This window comes from Salmo salar, chromosome 28 (assembly GCF_965601325.2).
Source record: "Salmo salar chromosome 28, fSalSal1, whole genome shotgun sequence".
Classification (NCBI taxonomy): Eukaryota; Metazoa; Chordata; class Actinopteri; order Salmoniformes; family Salmonidae; genus Salmo; species Salmo salar.
This window is the reverse complement of record NC_138318.1, coordinates 9,045,420-9,062,958: the sequence shown is the minus strand read 5'-3', so window position 1 is coordinate 9,062,958 and position 17,539 is coordinate 9,045,420. Positions and strand designations below refer to the sequence as shown.

The 17,539-nt window shown below is 47.8% G+C and overlaps 1 protein-coding gene across 3 annotated transcripts in view; it reads left to right on the top strand.

Moving 5' to 3' along the window:
* The first annotated feature begins 234 nt into the window (after nucleotides 1–234).
* Nucleotides 235–17,539, top strand: part of hecd2 (Probable E3 ubiquitin-protein ligase HECTD2) — a 43,993-nt gene continuing 26,688 nt past the window's right edge. The window contains exons 1-11 of one of the 3 annotated variants that reach the window (XM_014178907.3): nucleotides 235–794; nucleotides 2,295–2,412; nucleotides 3,404–3,548; nucleotides 3,765–3,867; nucleotides 4,379–4,468; nucleotides 4,557–4,621; nucleotides 4,784–4,829; nucleotides 6,101–6,210; nucleotides 6,558–6,706; nucleotides 10,353–10,476; nucleotides 17,089–17,185. In XM_014178907.3, the coding sequence (XP_014034382.1) occupies nucleotides 699–794; nucleotides 2,295–2,412; nucleotides 3,404–3,548; nucleotides 3,765–3,867; nucleotides 4,379–4,468; nucleotides 4,557–4,621; nucleotides 4,784–4,829; nucleotides 6,101–6,210; nucleotides 6,558–6,706; nucleotides 10,353–10,476; nucleotides 17,089–17,185 (1,143 nt within the window). In that variant the 5' untranslated portion in view covers nucleotides 235–698. Of the gene's footprint in view, nucleotides 795–2,294; nucleotides 2,417–3,403; nucleotides 3,549–3,764; nucleotides 3,868–4,378; nucleotides 4,469–4,556; nucleotides 4,622–4,783; nucleotides 4,830–6,100; nucleotides 6,211–6,557; nucleotides 6,707–10,352; nucleotides 10,477–17,088; nucleotides 17,186–17,539 lie in introns of all 3 variants that reach the window. The other 2 variants (XM_082970351.1, NM_001165382.1) reach the window with 2 other exon arrangements.

Sequence of the window (17,539 nt, the reverse complement as noted above, 5' to 3'; positions counted from 1 at the left end):
GTTATAATAACGTGTTGAGTTTATAAAGTAGGGCAGTAGGGCAGGGTAGTAAACCTAGTCTATATCGTATCACTTGGATTCCTTGAATAGACCTATAGAGAAACTCAAATGTAGTCTATCTGTAGCCTACTGTACATAGTGATACATTAATCGCTCGAGCCGTTTCCTCGAAGTCTAAACAGACCCTGCATGGGAGAAGTAAATCAGTCAGCACTACTGGGCAGTGCACACAGCAAACCCGCGCACTTACGTAAGGACATCCATGGTATCCAAGCTCGTAACTATGAACCTCCTCTTAAACAACATGGCGCATATGTACAGCTGCGCTGCAAACACAGACGATACATCCAGTTAGGTGGAAAATGTGTCATTTATGCTCACCTAGCACCTAAAATAGACTTCGGCGACACGATCGGATGCAGACGCTCGCGCCTGTTTACTTTGACAAACAGCATCAGTCTCTGCGCGCTTTGCCAACTTTGCGCGAGCTCACCTGTTTACCATGAAGACGAGAGAGCCTTTCAGGTCCTGAACCGTTACTTCGTTTCAGATCGAATGTTTTGTTCCTGCGGGTACCGTGTATGCGGGTACTGTGTATGCGGGTACTGTGATTTCTTTTAACTTGTTTTAGTTAAGAAAAAAAAGAAGAAAAAAAGCTATGTGACTGCGACCTAAACCAGACTTCAACGGATGAAGAAATGCTACTCAACATTATGAGAGAAAACAACACACAACTGCACCAGGGGGAAAGGGAAAGAGATAGACTCCCTCCAATTTCAAATCCTTCCTCCTCTGTGAGTATGATTTAAAAAAAAAAAAAATGTTTTTAATTTATTTAAATATGACAAAGAAATATTTTCATGTTCAATTAACAAAGACATCAAATAAAAAGTAAAAAGTAAAAATGTCATACAAATGAAGTCATAATGTAAAAATAAAATACAATAAAAAGTTTAGAAAAAGGTTTAGATTTAGAAAAATGAGTTTTTCCAATGCATAATAGTAACGTACTAACGCATTTCAATGATCTCAGAGCTTGTCCTTTTGGGGAAATGTGTTAACGTTAAAGCTGAGGGTGGAACCTTTTGGACAGCTCTTCCTAACCCTATTATGCTATAAAACAGCATCGCAGCTCTGTGAGTAATGAGTGCTAATAAGCAGTGTTGGGGAAGCTACTCAGAAAATATAGTTCACCAAGCTACCAATTACTATACACTGAAAGAAGTTAAACTTATACCAAGCAGTAAAATTAGATTTAAAAAAACAGATACAAATATACCATATGGAACAGCGGGGACTTGTGAAGCAACACAAACATAGGCACAGAAACATGCATACAGACGCGATAATATACATACTATACACACATACGCATGGATTTTTTATTGTAGATAACGTTATGTGGTAGTGGGGGAATATGGGGCCGGAAGGTACACAGTGTGTGAATGTTTTTACAATTGTATAACTGCCTTAATTTTGCTGAACCCCAGGAAGAGAAGCTGCTGCCTTGGCACCAGCTAATGGGGATCCATAATAAATACAAATTCAAATACCAAAGCTATCCTTAAAATATAGTTTACTTAATTCAAGTTACTATCAATCAATCATATGTATTTATAAAGCCCTTTTTACATCAGCCGATGTCACAAAGTGCTATACAGAAACCCAGCCTAAAACCCCAAACAGCAAGCAATGCAGATGTAGCACTATGAAAAAGTAGTTCACTGCATCTAAACTACTTCGTGAAAAATGATCATATCAAATTGCACGAACAGATCACCCTGGAGTTAACAGAATGTGTAATTTAGCTTATTAAGTTTCAAGTGAGAATTAGCCAGGTCTGATGTCGAAAAAGAAGATCAATTAGGCAATATTTTCTTTCCATTTAAAAACAACTTGTGTGTAGTTCCAGTAGTCAGCTACAGCATTACATTGCAAAAATAAATAGTTAACTACTGAAACACTATCAAGATTTGAATTTAGTTGAACTACCACCAAGCTACTGCAAAATGTTGTTACATTACTAGTAGAACTACATGTACATCATTACTCCCCAACACATTATCAGTAAAACAAAGCCCACATATTATACTGTACATTTTGTTTATGTATCACACTTTTATTTCTGTAGCCTAAGTGCTGCTGTACTTGCTGTGAATGAACAGTATTCTATGCTGTCATAGTTCTCATCTATACTATTAGAATTATGATTACATCCAGGACTTAATGTCAATTTTTGGACATCCAAGACTCCATAATGTCTGTAATATGAATTCTGTTTTTTTTTGTCATAGGGTACTGATCGTGGACCAAAGCTGCCATATCCGTCCCTCAATTTCATCTCAAACCACAAAAAGGAGGCTGGTAGCCACAGCCTCTCCTCCCAGTTTATCCTTCCTGGCATACGGCATGGTAGGTCCCGTCATGGTAACCCTAATGAACACATTACTTCATTCAAGAGTCCGTCTTGAGATTGTGAAGCTCATGGTGAACCAATATCAAAGTGCAGACATGAAGAACTTACTCCAGTTTGATCCTAATAGCATATCCAACATGAGCTATCAGTATGGCTACCTAACACATTTTTGATGTTCTTACCTTCAGGTACAGAGTGTCTAACAAAGCTGATTTGATGACCAGATATTGTCTGTGGCATCAATCATCTCTAATTGATAAACAGTACTGTCCTGGGATAGACTGCACCTTGGCTGAGTATGAACAAAGTGTTCAAGAGGAACACATTGAGACTTAGAAATATCACAGATGTTTACAAGGAAATTATTTTCACAGCGCTCACAAAATAAAATCTTGTTTCAATTTCAAAGTGACCCAAACAGGCTGCTTTGAAATAATGAACAATACACCAGGCAGATGTGTTGTCATGGCTTCATATTCTTGAGATCAAAGAGACTTGAGGATCATTGATTGATGCAGATGAGGGAGACAAAGGGCCATTCAGAGCTGCTCATCCTATAGAGGGAGAACTTGTTCTGGGTAAAATGAGCACTACTGTTGTGTTTTCAAAATACAAGATGTTAATATGTTGTTGTCACTTATACTTGTAAGTATGGAGAGTTCATTGACCCATGCAAAAAAATGTTTTATGCAGGTTTCATCTGATGGCTCACAAAGTCCAAGGTTGCAAGCCTGTCCATCTTGTCATATAACAGTTAACTGAGATAGTTAAACTATAATATTGCGGATTAGAGTACCTGTCCTATACACCTTATACTCTGGTACCTGGGCTCTCATTGCCAGTAAGTAGAGTTGATCGTATGAATTACCGCCTTCATTTTAGTTAGGAATTGTTTGATGTAAAAATCATTTTCTAGGATGATATATTTGTGTGTGATTATTTGTGTGTTTTTATATGTGGTTACATGTGTTGTTATTCCCCCTGCAGGTAGAGATCTTCCCCCCATCTGTCCTGATGTCAGACAAAAGCATCAACATCGCATCACCATTGACATTCTGCCTCCTGAGGTCAGGGCTCGCTTTGCCTCCGATCCTGTCATCCCCATTCGCACCAAGACAGCCAAAGAGTTTCAGTAAGCACACACACGCACACGCACGCACGCACGCACGCACGCACACACACACACTCACACACACACACACACACACACACACACACACACACACACACACACACACACACACCACACACACACACACACACACACACACACACACCTGTGTCATCATCATCATCAATATTATACTCAAACAGAAACATCTGTTCATATTCATCTAACTTTCACTAGGGAGGACATTGAGAGGGCAGCGGTCTCCGGCGAGTGGAAACACGTCCATGATTTCTACTTGACCACATTCGACTCCTTTTTGGAACTGAATGCTGCCTTTAAGGTGGGTGATCCCCATGTGTGTGCCATATCCAATCCTGCGGTTCCATATTTGTATCGTCAGTCAAGCCAGTGCTAGTTACACAGCATGTTTTTAAATGACTTATTACACTATATCAATTCATTTGAATGGATAAATACGATGGTAAAACTGCTAAAGCAACAGTGATCATTTTGAAATATGCCTGATCAATGCAAATAAAAGGTGACCATTGTTTTGGTGTTTAAAGTCGGTGAATAGAGTCTTTCTGCGAGCCAGGAAAAGGGGAATTTGGAGAGTTGTTTTTGAGTCTGTAAATGAATGAATGAAGTCATTCAGAAGGTTGTTAAAAAAAAAAGAGCACATGTGTGTGGTTTCCATAGAGAGTATTAATCATGAGAGCAGAACCTATAAGAAAGCGTATGATCATATATGGCAATGAACAGTTGGGTAAATGCTTAGCACATGTGATAGTCGACTTAACTAGCTCATGTGTTAGTCCTAATCTAAACGTGTTCTTCATTTCTCTTTTCAGAAAGAAGCAAACGCTCCGTTCAACACGATTGAAGACTCAGGAATCAATACCAAATTCGTCAATGCTGTCTATGACGCGTTATTGCTCACGGTATGTAGAATGATAGAGCAACGAATAGCCATGTTCATTGCTGAAATGAAAACCTTTCGCTAACGTTGATCCAACATTGATTCAACAGCCTCCTGATACCCAGAGAGCAGTGCTCAAGGGGATCATTAACAGCTTGTTAAGAGAATGGAAGGGGTGAGTGGCACTCTCATACAGTGCTCTTATATTTCTCACTCAAATCAAACAATTCCTATCTACATAATAAAGCTCTATACTTTGTGACTTGAATATTAATGCAAATGTTACGTACTGGATGAGAATTTAAATTAACTTCATATTGTCTGCTTTGTTTTGCAGTCGACGGACGAAGGATGACCTGAGAGCGTATTTCATTCTAGTTCAGGTAACCTCATGCATTACCTACATGTACACACTGCTGGTAGAAATTACATACAGATTTGGCCAAGTAGCTCTTTTGACCGCTGATACTTAATTCCACGCTATATATAGCAAACCATTTCATTACGTAACAAGAGAACAGGGTGTACTTTCCAGTAACAACGGCAATTTCCTCATTAGAAGTGGGACAGTTTCTGCACGCAAATGGACGCGTTAAGCACACGCACGCCTGTGCTCCACAGCCATCTTACAAAATCTCTTTTTGTTTTGGGGCCTCAGTATGTTAAACACAGCAGCCGTCAGTCTAAAGGTGCATCAGAAACACAGGAAACTCTTGATCTGCTACCTCGCCACATGGCCCATTGACTCCAGTCATAGCCCAGGCAGTTAGTCTCAGTCAGGCTCTGGATATAATGAGAGCAGAGTGTTTACTTCACACATGAGCAACAGACTAGAGGCAGGCTTGGCACTGGCCAAATATGGACACGACCATTAGACACAGAGTCTGGTAAAGACTTGGGGGGCAGACTGGGAAATGGCTGAATAGAACTGGAAGGATTTCTGTCTGCTAAAAAGTGAGACTTTGGTTGGAGACTTCTGGTTTCTATCCCATTCATAGTTTTTATGATTGTTTCAGATGTTTGATGGGGTTTATGGGGCAGTAAATTAAAAAGCACGTCTTCTATCCCTTTCTTACCATCACATTTTTGTGGCTATTGAGCCACTACAGTTCTCTCTTTCATCCAAATGTAGTGTATGATGACATACGTTTGTCTTTGGGCTGTTGATAGGCTCTCTGACCAATAATTCGGTGGCGGATCCTGTGAAATTGAAAGGCACGAGGCAATTATTGGGTTTGTTTCCCAATTGGCACCCTATTTCCTATATAGTGCACTACTTTTGACCAGGGCCCCATTTGGGAAGCAGCCTTAGTAGACGTGTCTGTCTGACTTGGTTGATGTCAGTCAGCCCCTGGTAATACCAGTGGTATTTCTCTCTCTCTCTCTCTCTCTCTCTCTCTCTCTCTCTCTCTCTCTCTCTCTCTGTCTCTCGCTCTCTCTCTCTCTCTCTGTCTCTCTCTCTCTCTCTCTCTCTCTCTCTCTCTCTCTGCCAAGGGAACGGATGAGGTCATGTTTGGAGTGGAAAAGTCTGGTTTGCTCTGTAATGTCAGTCTATATTAAAAGCCAGACTTCTTATGCTGCTGCTCCAAATGAAAAGCTATATTTCCTTTTTGAAATGCACTGCCACTGCTGAAAAAGCTCCTCTTTGTTGCAGAATCCGCAGTGCACCAGCCCAGCCACATATGTCATCTATGCACACTTACTGAGGCAAATAGCCGCGCTGGGTGAAGCAGACCACAATTTCCTGATGCACTGGTTTAAGAAGTAAGAGTCTGAATTGTTCCTCTGTGTTATGCAGTCCCATGCTTTTTCAAGCCAGTATAGTTGTTATAGTTTGTTATCCACAAAGTGAACAAGAAAGAAACCGTTGTTGTTAGTCTTTATCCAGGAAAGTTAAATCAATTACGTTAAAAATATGTTTTTCGAAATTGCTTTAGTAACAGTTGGTAGGGATTGAGCAGTCAAACTGTAGCTTCCAAACAAAGACCATCTATTTTGACAGTTAAAATCTATTCCTTGTCGTGTACTCAGTGTTTTCCATTATATCATTCTGATGATGATGGTGATCATGATAATGCCTCGATTTTTTATGATGATTATCTAACTCCCAGGCTGTCCCAGAAGCGATTCAAACAGCTTGTGGAGCGGCTCCACTTCTTCATCTCCACCCGTTTGTTCCCAGCCAAGCCTGAGGAGCTGCCCCCCATGGCCAAGTGCTACTGGTGGATCCCCTCCGCCACCAAGGTCCTCTCCCTCCTCAGTGAGTAGGACGTCTTCTATATCCACTCCCACAGGGAGGTAACGGGGGGTGGTAATGGATTGAACTACACATTCTACAGACATTGAATTCTCCTGTCCATATACAGTGCATTCGGAAAGTATTCAGACCCCTTGACCTTTTCCACATTTTGTTACATTACAGCCTTATTCCAAAATGTATTAAATCATTTTTTCCCCTCATCAATCTACACACAATACCCCATAATGACAAAGCGAAAACAGGTTTTTAAGACATTTTTGCGAATGTATTAAAAATAAAACACAGAAATACCTTATTTACATAACTATTCAGACCCTTTGCTATGAGACTCGAAATTGAGCTCAGGTGCCATGAGGTCGAAGGAATTGTCCGTAGAGCTCCGAGACAGGATTGTGTCGAGGCACAGATCTGGGGAAGGGTACCAAAATATTTCTGCAGCATCGAAGGTCCCCAAGAACACAGTGGCCTCCATCATTCTTAAATGGAAGAAGTTTGGAACCACCAAGACTCTACCGAGAGCTGGCCGCTTGGCCAAACTGGGCAATCAGGGAAGAAGGGCCTTGGTCAGGGAGGTGACCAAGGACCCGATGGTCACCCTGACAGAGCTCCAGAGTTCCTGTGGAGGTGGGAGAACTTTCCAGAAGAACAACCATCTCTGCAGTACTCCACCTGTCACGGTTGTCGTAGGAAGGAGCGGACCAAAGTGCAGCGTGTGTGTCGTTCCACATTTTATTTTCACTGTGAAACTATGCAATACATACAAAATAAACTGACTGAACAAAAACAACAAACCGTGACGAAGAGTTAACATACACGTACTCCAAATCAATCTTCCACAAACCCAGGTGGGAAAAACACCTACTTAAATATGATCTCCAATTAGAGACAACGATGACCAGCTGCCTTTAATTGGAGATTATCCCAAACAAAAACCCAACATAGAAATACAAAACTAGAACATAACAACATAGAAAAACTAAACTAGAAAAAAAACCTGTCATGCCCTGACCTCCTCTACCATAGAAAATAACAGCTTTCTTTGGTCAGGATGTGACAGTACCCCCCCCAAAGGTGCGGACTCCAAACGCACCTAAAAAAAAAGAAAAGTAAAGGGGGGGGGGGGGGGGTTAGGGAGGGTGACTAATGTGTATGGCGGCTCTGGTGCAGTACGCAGAACCTTCTCATCCCGCGGATCCTCCAGCAGAGGAGGCGGCTCCGGTTCGGGGCATAACCCCCGCTCCGCCCGCTGATCCCTCCGCTTTTGTGTCACCGGACCCTGGATCGTCGCCGAAGGACCCAGACCGTGGATCATCACCGGAGGTTCTGGACAGCATACTGCCGCTGGAGGTTCTGGACTGCATACTGCTGCTGGAGGTTCTGGACTGCAGACCGCCGCTGGAGGTTCTGGACTGCGGACCGCCGCTGGAGACTCTGGACTGCGGACCGCCGCTGGAGGTTCTGGACTGCGGACTGCCGCTGGAGACTCTGGACTGCGGACCGCCGCTGGAGGTTCTGGACTGTGGACCGCCGCTGGAGGTTCTGGACTGCGGACCGCCGCTGGAGACTCTGGACTGCGGGCCTTCTCAGGAGGTTCCGGACTGTGGGCCGTCTCAAGAGGTTCCGGACTGTGGGCCGTCTCAAGAGGTTCCGGACTGTGGGCCGTCTCAAGAGGTTCCGGACTGTGGGCCGTCTCAGGAGGTTCCGGACTGTGGGCCGTCTCAGGAGGTTCCGGACTGTGGGCCGTCTCAGGAGGTTCCGGACTGTGGGCCGTCTCAGGAGGTTCCGGACTGTAAAACGTCGCCGGAAGCTCTGGACTGGGCACTGTCGCTGGAAGCTCTGGATTGGGAACTGTCGCCGGAAGCTCTGGACTGGGAACTGTCGCCAGAAGCTCTGGACTGGGAATTGTCGCCGGAAGCTCTGGACTGGGAATTGTCACCGGAAGCTCTGGACTGGGAACTGTCTCTGGAAGCTCTAGACTGGGAATGCGCACTGAAGGCCTGATGCGTGGGGCTGGCACAGGTGGGGCCATACTGGTAACACGCACCTCAGGGCGAGTGCAGGAAGCAGGAACAGGACTCCCCAGACTGGGCAGGCGCACTGGAGGCCTGATGCGTGGGGCTGGCACAGGTGGCGCCAGACTGGTGACACGTACCTCAGGGCAAGTGCAAGGAGCAGGCACAGGGCGTACCAGGCTGGATAGACTCACTGGAGGCCGGGTACGTGTGGCAGGCACAGGATATCCTGGGCTGTGGAGGCGCACTGGAGGTCTCGAGCGTAGAGCTGGCACAACCCGTCCTTGCTGGATGCTTACTTTCGCCCGGCAAACGCGGGGCACTGGCACAGGACGCACTGGGCTGCGAATGCGCACTGGCGACACAGTGCGCATCACCGCATAACACGGTGCTTGCTTCGTCACTCGCTCCCCACGGTAAGCACGGGGAGTTGGCTCAGGTCTCCACCCTGACTCTGCCAATCTCCCCGTGTGCCCCCCCCCCAAAACATTTTTGGGGGCTGCCTAGAAATACAAAACTAGAACATAACAACATAGAAAAACTAAACGAGAAAAAAAAAACTGTCACGCCCTTACCTCCTTTACCATAGAAAATAACAGCTTTCTATTGTCATGAAGTGACACCACCAATCAGGCCTTTATAGTAGAGTGGCCAGACGGAAGCCACACCTCAGTAAAAGGCACATGACAGCCAGCTTGGAGTTTGCCAAAATGCACCTAAAGGACTCTCGAACCATGAGAAACAAGGTTCTCTGGTCTGATGAAACCAAGATTGAACTCTTTGGCCTGAATGCCAAGCGTCACATCTGGAGGAAACCTGGCAACATCCCTATGGTGAAGCATGGTGGTGGCAGCATCATGCTGGGAGACTAGTCAGGATAGAGGGAAAGATGAATGGAGCAAAGTACAGAGAGATCCTTGATGAAAACCTGCTCCAGAGCACTCAGAACCTCAGACTGGGGCGAAGGTTCACTTTCCAACAGGACAACGGCCCTAAGCACACAGACAAGACAACACTGGAGTGGCTTCGGGATGCTGTATGTCCTTGAGTGGCCCACCCAGAGCCCGGACTTGAACCCGATCGAACATCTCTGGAGAGACCTTAAAATAGCTGTGCAGCTACGCTCCCCATCCAACCTGGCAGTGCTTGAGAAGATCTACAGAGAAGAATGGGAGAAACTCCCCAAATACAGGTGTGCCAAGCTTGTAGGGTCATATCCAAGAAAACTCGAGGTTGTAATCGCTGCCAGAGGTGCTCCACCAAAATACTGAGTAAAGGGTCTAAATACTTATGTAAATGTGATATTTCTGTTTTTTATTTTTAATAAATGTGCTAAAATGTCTAAAAAACAGTTTTTGCTTTGTTATTGCGGTGTATTGTGTGTAGATTGATGTGAAAAAAACAACCATTTAAAACATTTTAGGATAAGGCTGTAGCGGAACAAAATGTGGATAAAGCCAAGCGGTCTGAATACTTTTCGAATGCACTGTATGTCTGGATCTCCTATCCATATTTGTCTTAGGTACACATAGTTTGAGGGTCAGGAGAAGTTCAGAGGTGTCAAGGTTCAAGCAAACATCTGTCTCCAAGAGACTTTAATACATTTTTATTTTTCTACGTTTACTTCATTGTAGATGCAGCCAATAGCATTTCTTGCACTCCCATCATGCCCTTTGTTGACTTCTACAATCTCACACTGGACCACACTGACTTCATGGAGGATTATCACACATGGCAGACACATGGAAACTCTACCAGGTGAGGCAGGCCAATATCAGAGCAAAACTTATGTTGACCTATACTGTTCAATTCTGCCCACAATCCTTGTTGTTATGATACCTGTGTTTCCCTGTAAATAAATGGAACTCCCTCTTGTGCCAGCTTTCAGCTTTATAACAACATATTTATTGTTTATGATATCAGATTGCAACATCAGATACACTATATTGTCAGACGATTGCTAGGAGTGGTGGTAGGAGTCAGGCGCAGAGAGCAGAGGTACGGAACTGTGTGTTTATTTTAATCAAAAACACAACACGAACAACGCCAACACAAACGGCGTGGAAAAAATGCCAAGTGCCCAAAACAGGTGCACAGCCAGCCTACAATATCACAGTCGTAAATCGCCAGCACATCCAATGCAAAAACACAACCTGACGCTAAAATAATCCCGCACAACACTGGGCGGGCTAACCAGGCTTAAATAACCGAAATCTAAAGACAAATGAGGAACAGGTGCAAACAATAAGACAAACCAAACGAAAAGGAAAAAAGGATCAGCGGCGGCTAGTAGGTCGGTGACGACGACCGCCGAGCGCCGCCCGAGCAGGCAGGGGAGCCACCTTCGGTGGGATTCGTGACAGTACCCCCCTCATGACGCGCGGCTCCCGCAGCGCGCCGCCACCGACCTCGAGTGTGACCCGGAGGACGAGGCGCAGGGCGATACCCATGAAGGCGGTGGAACTCCCTCAGTAGTGGGGGGTCCAAAATGTCCCTCCTGGGTACCCAGCACCTCTCCTCCGCGCCGTACCCCTCCCAGTCGACGAGGTACTGTAGGCCCCCCCCCCCCCGAAGTCTGGAGTCCAGAATGGCGCGTATTTTATACGCCGGGGACCCCCAATGTCCAGCGGGGGGGGAGGAACCTCCGGCACCTCACCTTCCTGCATGGGACCAGCCACCACCGGCCTGAGGAGAGACACATGAAACGAGGGGTTAATACGGTAGTAAGATGGAAGTTGTAACCGGTAACACACCTCGTTTATCCTCCTCAGGACTTTAAACGGCCCTACACACTGCGGGCCCAGCTTCCGGCAGGGCAAGCGGAGGGGCAGGTTTCTAGCCGAGAGCCAGACTCGATCCCCTGGTGCAAACACAGGGGTCTCACTGCGGTGCTGGTCAGCGCTCTTCTTCTGCCGTCCACTCGCCTTTGTAAGTGCGTCTTGGACGGCTCTCCAGGTGTCCTTCGAGCGCTGCACCCAATCCTCCACCGCAGGAGCCTCGGTCTGGCTCTGGTGCCATGGAGCCAGGACCGGCTGGTAGCCCAACACGCACTGGAACGGTGACATGTTGGTTGATGAGTGCCGTAGAGAATTTTGGGCTATTTCTGCCCATGGCACGTATCTCGCCCATTCTCTGGGCCGGTCCTGGCAATATGTCCTTAGAAACCTACCCACCTCTTGGTTCACCCTCTCCACCTGCCCATTACTCTCGGGGTGGAAACCCGAGGTCAGGCTGACCGAGACCCCCAACCGTTCCATGAACGCCCTCCAAACTCTGGACGTGAACTGGGGACCCCGATCAGAAACGATGTCCTCGGGCACCCCATAGTGCCGGAAGACATGGGTAAACAGGGCCTCCGCAGTCTGCAGAGCCGCAGGGAGACCGGGCAACGGGATGAGACGACAGGACTTCGAGAACCGATCCACAACGACCAGGATAGTGGTGTTCCCCTGCGATACGGGAAGGTCAGTGAGGAAGTCCACTGACAAGTGTGACCACGGCCGCTGTGGAACGGGAAGGGGGTGTAATTTCCCTCTAGGCAGGTGTCGAGGAGCCTTGCTCTGAGCGCACACCGAGCAGGAGGAAACATAAAACCGCACGTCCTTACCCAAGGTGGGCCACCAGTACTTCCCCCTCAGGTTCCGCACTGTCCTCTCGATCCCAGGGTGACCCGAAGAGGGGAGATTATGGGCCCATCGAATCAATCGATCACGGAAACCAAGCGGTACGTACTGAACACCTGCCGGACACTGCGATGGTGCAGGTTCCGACCGTAACGCCCGCTCGATCTCCGCGTCCAACTCCCATACCACCGGAGCTACCAAACACGACGCCGGAAGAATGGGAGCTGGATCGATGGCCCTCTCCTCGGTGTCATATAGGCGGGACAGTGCGTCGGCCTTCGTGTTCAGTGAACCTGGCCGATAAGAGATCGTGAACCGGAAACGGGTAAAGAACATGGCCCACCTGGCCTGACGCGGATTCAGTCTCCTAGCTGCCCGGATGTACTCGAGATTACGGTGGTCAGTCCAGATGAGGAAAGGGTGCTTTGCCCCCTCAAGCCAATGTCTCCACACCTTCAGAGCCTTGACCACAGCTTACAACTCCCTGTCCCCCACGTCATAGTTCTGCTCCGCCGGCCCTAGCTTCCTAGAGAAGAAAGCGCACAGGCGGAGTTTGGGTGGCGTGCCCGAGCGCTGTGATAGCACGGCCCCCACCCCAGTCTCGGACGCGTCCACCTCCACTATGAATGCCAAAGAGGGATCCGGATGAGCCAGCACTGGAGCGACGGTAAACAGCTCCTTCAGGCGACTGAACGCTCTGTTCGCCTCTGCTGACCAGCGCAAGCGCGCCGGACCCCCCTTCAGCAGTGAGGTAATGGGAGCAGCAACTTGACCAAAGCCCCGGATAAACCTCCGGTAGTAATTGGCAAACCCTAAAAACCGCTGCACCTCCTTTACCGTGGTCGGAGTCGACCAATTACGTACGGCTTTAACGCGGTCATCCTCCATCACCACCCCCGAGGTGGAAATGCGATACCCCAGTAAGGAAACGGCTCGTTTGAAAAACTCACATTTCTCAGCCTTGACGTACAGGTCATTCTCCAGCAGTCGCCCAAGCACCTTGCGCACCAGGGAGACATGCGCGGCGCGGGTGGCGGAATAAATCAGGATGTCGTCAATATACACCACCACCCCCTGTCCGTGCAGGTCCCTGAGAATCTCGTCAACAAAGGATTGAAAGACGGCTGGAGCATTCTTTAACCCGTACGGCATGACGAGGTACTCATAGTGGCCCGATGTGGTACTGAATGCGGTTTTCCACTCGTCTCCTCCCCGGATACGCACCAGATTGTACGCGCGCCTGAGGTCCAGTTTCGTGAAAAAACGCGCGCCGTGAAATGATTCCACCGCCGTAGCGATGAGAGGTAGTGGGTAACTGAACCCTACTGTGATGGAATTTAGACCTCGATAATCAATGCACGGACGCAACCCTCCATCCTTTTTCTTCACGAAAAAGAAACTCGAGGAGACGGGTGACATGGAGGGCCGAATATACCCCTGTCTCAGAGATTCCGTGACATATGTCTCCATAGCCAACGTCTCCTCCTGTGACAATGGGTACACGTGACTCCTGGGAAGTGCAGCGTTTACCTGGAGATTTATCACGCAATCCCCTCTTCGATGAGGTGGTAATCGGGTCGCCCTCTTTTTACAGAAGGCGATAGCCAAATCGGCATATTCTGAGAGAATGCGCACAGTGGAAACCTGGTCTGGACTCTCCACCGTCGTCGCACCGATGGAAACTCCCTTACACCTGCCTGAGCACTCCTCTGACCACCCTCTGAGAGCCCCCTGTCTCCACGAAATATTGGGATTGTGATTGGCCAGCCAGGGAATCCCCAGCACCACCGGAAACGCAGGAGAATCAATGAGGAAGAGACTAATCCGTTCCCCATGATCCCCCTGCGTTACCATGTCCAGTGGCACCGTGGCCTCCCTGACCAGTCCTGACCCTAATGGTCTGCTATCTAAGGAGTGCACGGGGAAAGGTTGGTCCAACGACACCAGGGGAATCCCTAGCCTAAATGCGAGCCCACGATCCATAAAGTTTCCAGCTGCGCCTGAATCGACTAGCGCCTTATGCTGGAAAGAGGGAGAAAACAAGGGGAAAGTTACTAAAACGAACATGTGACCAACAGGGAGCTCTGGGTGAGGTTGGTGCTTACTCACCTGAGATGGACGAGGAGTGCTCCGCCTGCCATCCCGATTCCCAGAGGAGCTCCCCCAGCACCGGTCGGTAGTGTGTCCTCTCCGACCACACTGGATACAAGGGGAGCCTCCTCCTCCGGTTCCCCTGGACGCGGCCCCCCCTAGCTCCATAGGTATAGGAGCTGGAGGACCTGGAGGTGGAACCAACAGGGCCCCGTCTGGACGCCCGCGCGCAGCCAGCAGATTGTTAAGACGAATGGACATGTCGATTAGTTCGTCTAGTGACAGGGTAGTGTCCCGACAGGCTAGCTCACGGCGGACGTCCTCCCGGAGGCTACACCGATAGTGGTCCATCAGGGCCCTGTCGTTCCACCCCGCTCCAGCAGCCAAGGTCCGGAACTCCAGAGCAAAGTCCTGTGCCCTCCTCGTCTCCTGACGCAGGTGGAACAGCCGTTCACCCGCCGCCCGGCCTTCTGCTGGGTGGTAGAACACGGCCCGGAACCGGCGGGTGAACTCAGGGTAGTGATCCCTTGCCGAGTCTGGGCCGTACCACACTGCGTTGGCCCACTCCAGGGCACGTCCCGTTAAGCAGGAGACGAGGACGCTTACGCTCTCCTCTCCCGAGGGAGCTGGATGAACAGTAGCCAGGTACAAATCCAACTGTAGCAGGAACCCCTGGCACCCAGCCGCCGCTCCATCGTACTCCCTGGGGAGAGCCAGGCGTAGGGCTCCGGGTCCGGACGTCGGTGGAGGGGTAGATGGTGGAGGGGGAGTTGGTGCTGGGGATGCGGTAGGGAGGCCACTCCTCTCCCATCGGTCCATCCTCTCCATCATCTGCTCCATCGCTGAGCCGATTCGGTGGAGGATGGTGGTATGGTGAAGGACCCGTTCCTCCATCGATGGGAGAGGAGGGGAGGCTGCTCCTGCTGACTCCATAGCTGGTGCGGGATTCTGTCAGACGATTGCTAGGAGTGGTGGTAGGAGTCAGGCGCAGAGAGCAGAGGTACGGAACTGTGTGTTTATTTTAATCAAAAACACAACACGAACAACGCCAACACAAACGGCGTGGAAAAAATGCCAAGTGCCCAAAACAGGTGCACAGCCAGCCTACAATATCACAGTCGTAAATCGCCAGCACATCCAATGCAAAAACACAACCTGACGCTAAAATAATCCCGCACAACACTGGGGGGCTAACCAGGCTTAAATAACCAAAATCTAAAGACAAATGAGGAACAGGTGCAAACAATAAGACAAACCAAACGAAAAGGAAAAAAAGGATCAGTGGCGGCTAGTAGGTCGGTGACGACGACCGCCGAGCGCCGCCCGAGCAGGCAGGGGAGCCACCTTCGGTGGGATTCGTGACATATATATACAAAAGTATGTGGACACCCCTTCAAATTAGTGGATTTGGCTATTTCACTAACACCCGTTTCTGACAGAAGTATGAAATCGAGCACACAGCCATGCAATCTCCATAGTAAACATTGGCAGTAGAATGGCCTTACTGAAGAGTTCAGTGACTTTCAACGTGGCACCGTCATAGGATACCACCTTTCCAACAAGTCAGTTCGTCAAATTTCTGCCCTGCTAGATTTGCCCCGGTCAACTGTAAGTGCTGTTATTGTGAAGTGGAAACAACTAGCAGCAACAATGGCTCAGCTGCGAAGTGGTAGGCCACACAAGCTCACAGAATTGGACCGCAGAGTGCTGAAGAAAGTAAGGCGTAAAAATCTGTCCTTACACAAGCCTAAGATCACCATGCGGAATGCCAAGCGTCGGCTGGAGTGGAGTAAAGCTCGCTGCCATTGGACTCAGAACGCAGTGGAAATGTGTTCTCTAGAGTGAGGAATCACAATTCACCATCTGGCAGTACGATGGACTAATCTAGGTTTGGCAGATTCCAGGAGAATGCTACCTACCCAAATGCATACTGCCAACTGTAAAGTTTGGTGGAGGAGGAATAATGGTCTGGGGTGGTTTTTCATGGTTCGGGCTTGGCCTCTTAGTTCCAGTGGAGGGAAATCTTAACGCTACAACATACAATGACATTCTAGACGATTCTGTGCTTCCAACTTTGTGGCAACAGTTTGGGGAAGGCCCTTTCCTGTTTCTGCATGGCAATTACCCCGTGCACAAAGCGAGGTCCATACAGAAATAGTTTGTCGAGATCGGTGTAGAAGAACTTGATTGGCTTGCACAGAGCCCTGACCTCAACCCTGTTGAACACCTTTGGGATGAATTGGAGAGCTGACTGTGAGCCAGGCCTAATTGCCCAACATCAGTGCCCGACCTCACTAATGCTCTTGTGACTGAATGGAAGCCGATCCCCGCAGCAATGTACCAACATCTAGTGAACTTCCTTCCCAGAAGAGTGGAGGCTGTTATTGCAGCAAAAGGGGGACCAACTCCATATTAATACCCATGATTTTGGAATGACATGTTCGACGAGCAGGTGTCCACATACTTTCAGTCATGTTGTGTATATTTCATTTACAGTGAAACCCAGACATATCATAACATTCAGCTCTGATACGATCTCCAATGAGTATCAAACACCAAGAGAACACAATCCCTGATTAAACCAAAACATTCTTTCTGTATGATAAATTGTGAAAACCACACATCCCCGTTCCTACCTGTTCTTCCCCATCCGCAGGTTTACATTCTGCCAGTTCCCCTTCATTCTATCCACGGTGGTGAAGAAAGCAATCATCCAGAAGGACTCGGAGCAGCAGATGATCAGCATGGCCAGGGTGAGACAGAGGTCACTGCTCACATAGGTCCTTGTCATCCATCTATGACAGTGTCATTGTATAGCACGGACAGTGCCTCACAGACTAACCCTTATATATATATATATATATATATATATATATATATATATATATATATATATATATATATATATATATACAGTACCAGTCAAAGGTTTGTACACCTACTCATTCCAGGGTTTGTCTTTATTTTTATTATTTTCTACATTGTAGAATAATAGTGAAGACATCAAAACTATGAAATAACACATATGGAATCATGTGGTAACCAAAAAAGTGTTAAATTAAAATATATTTTATATTTGAGATTCTTCAAAGTAGCCACCCTTTGCC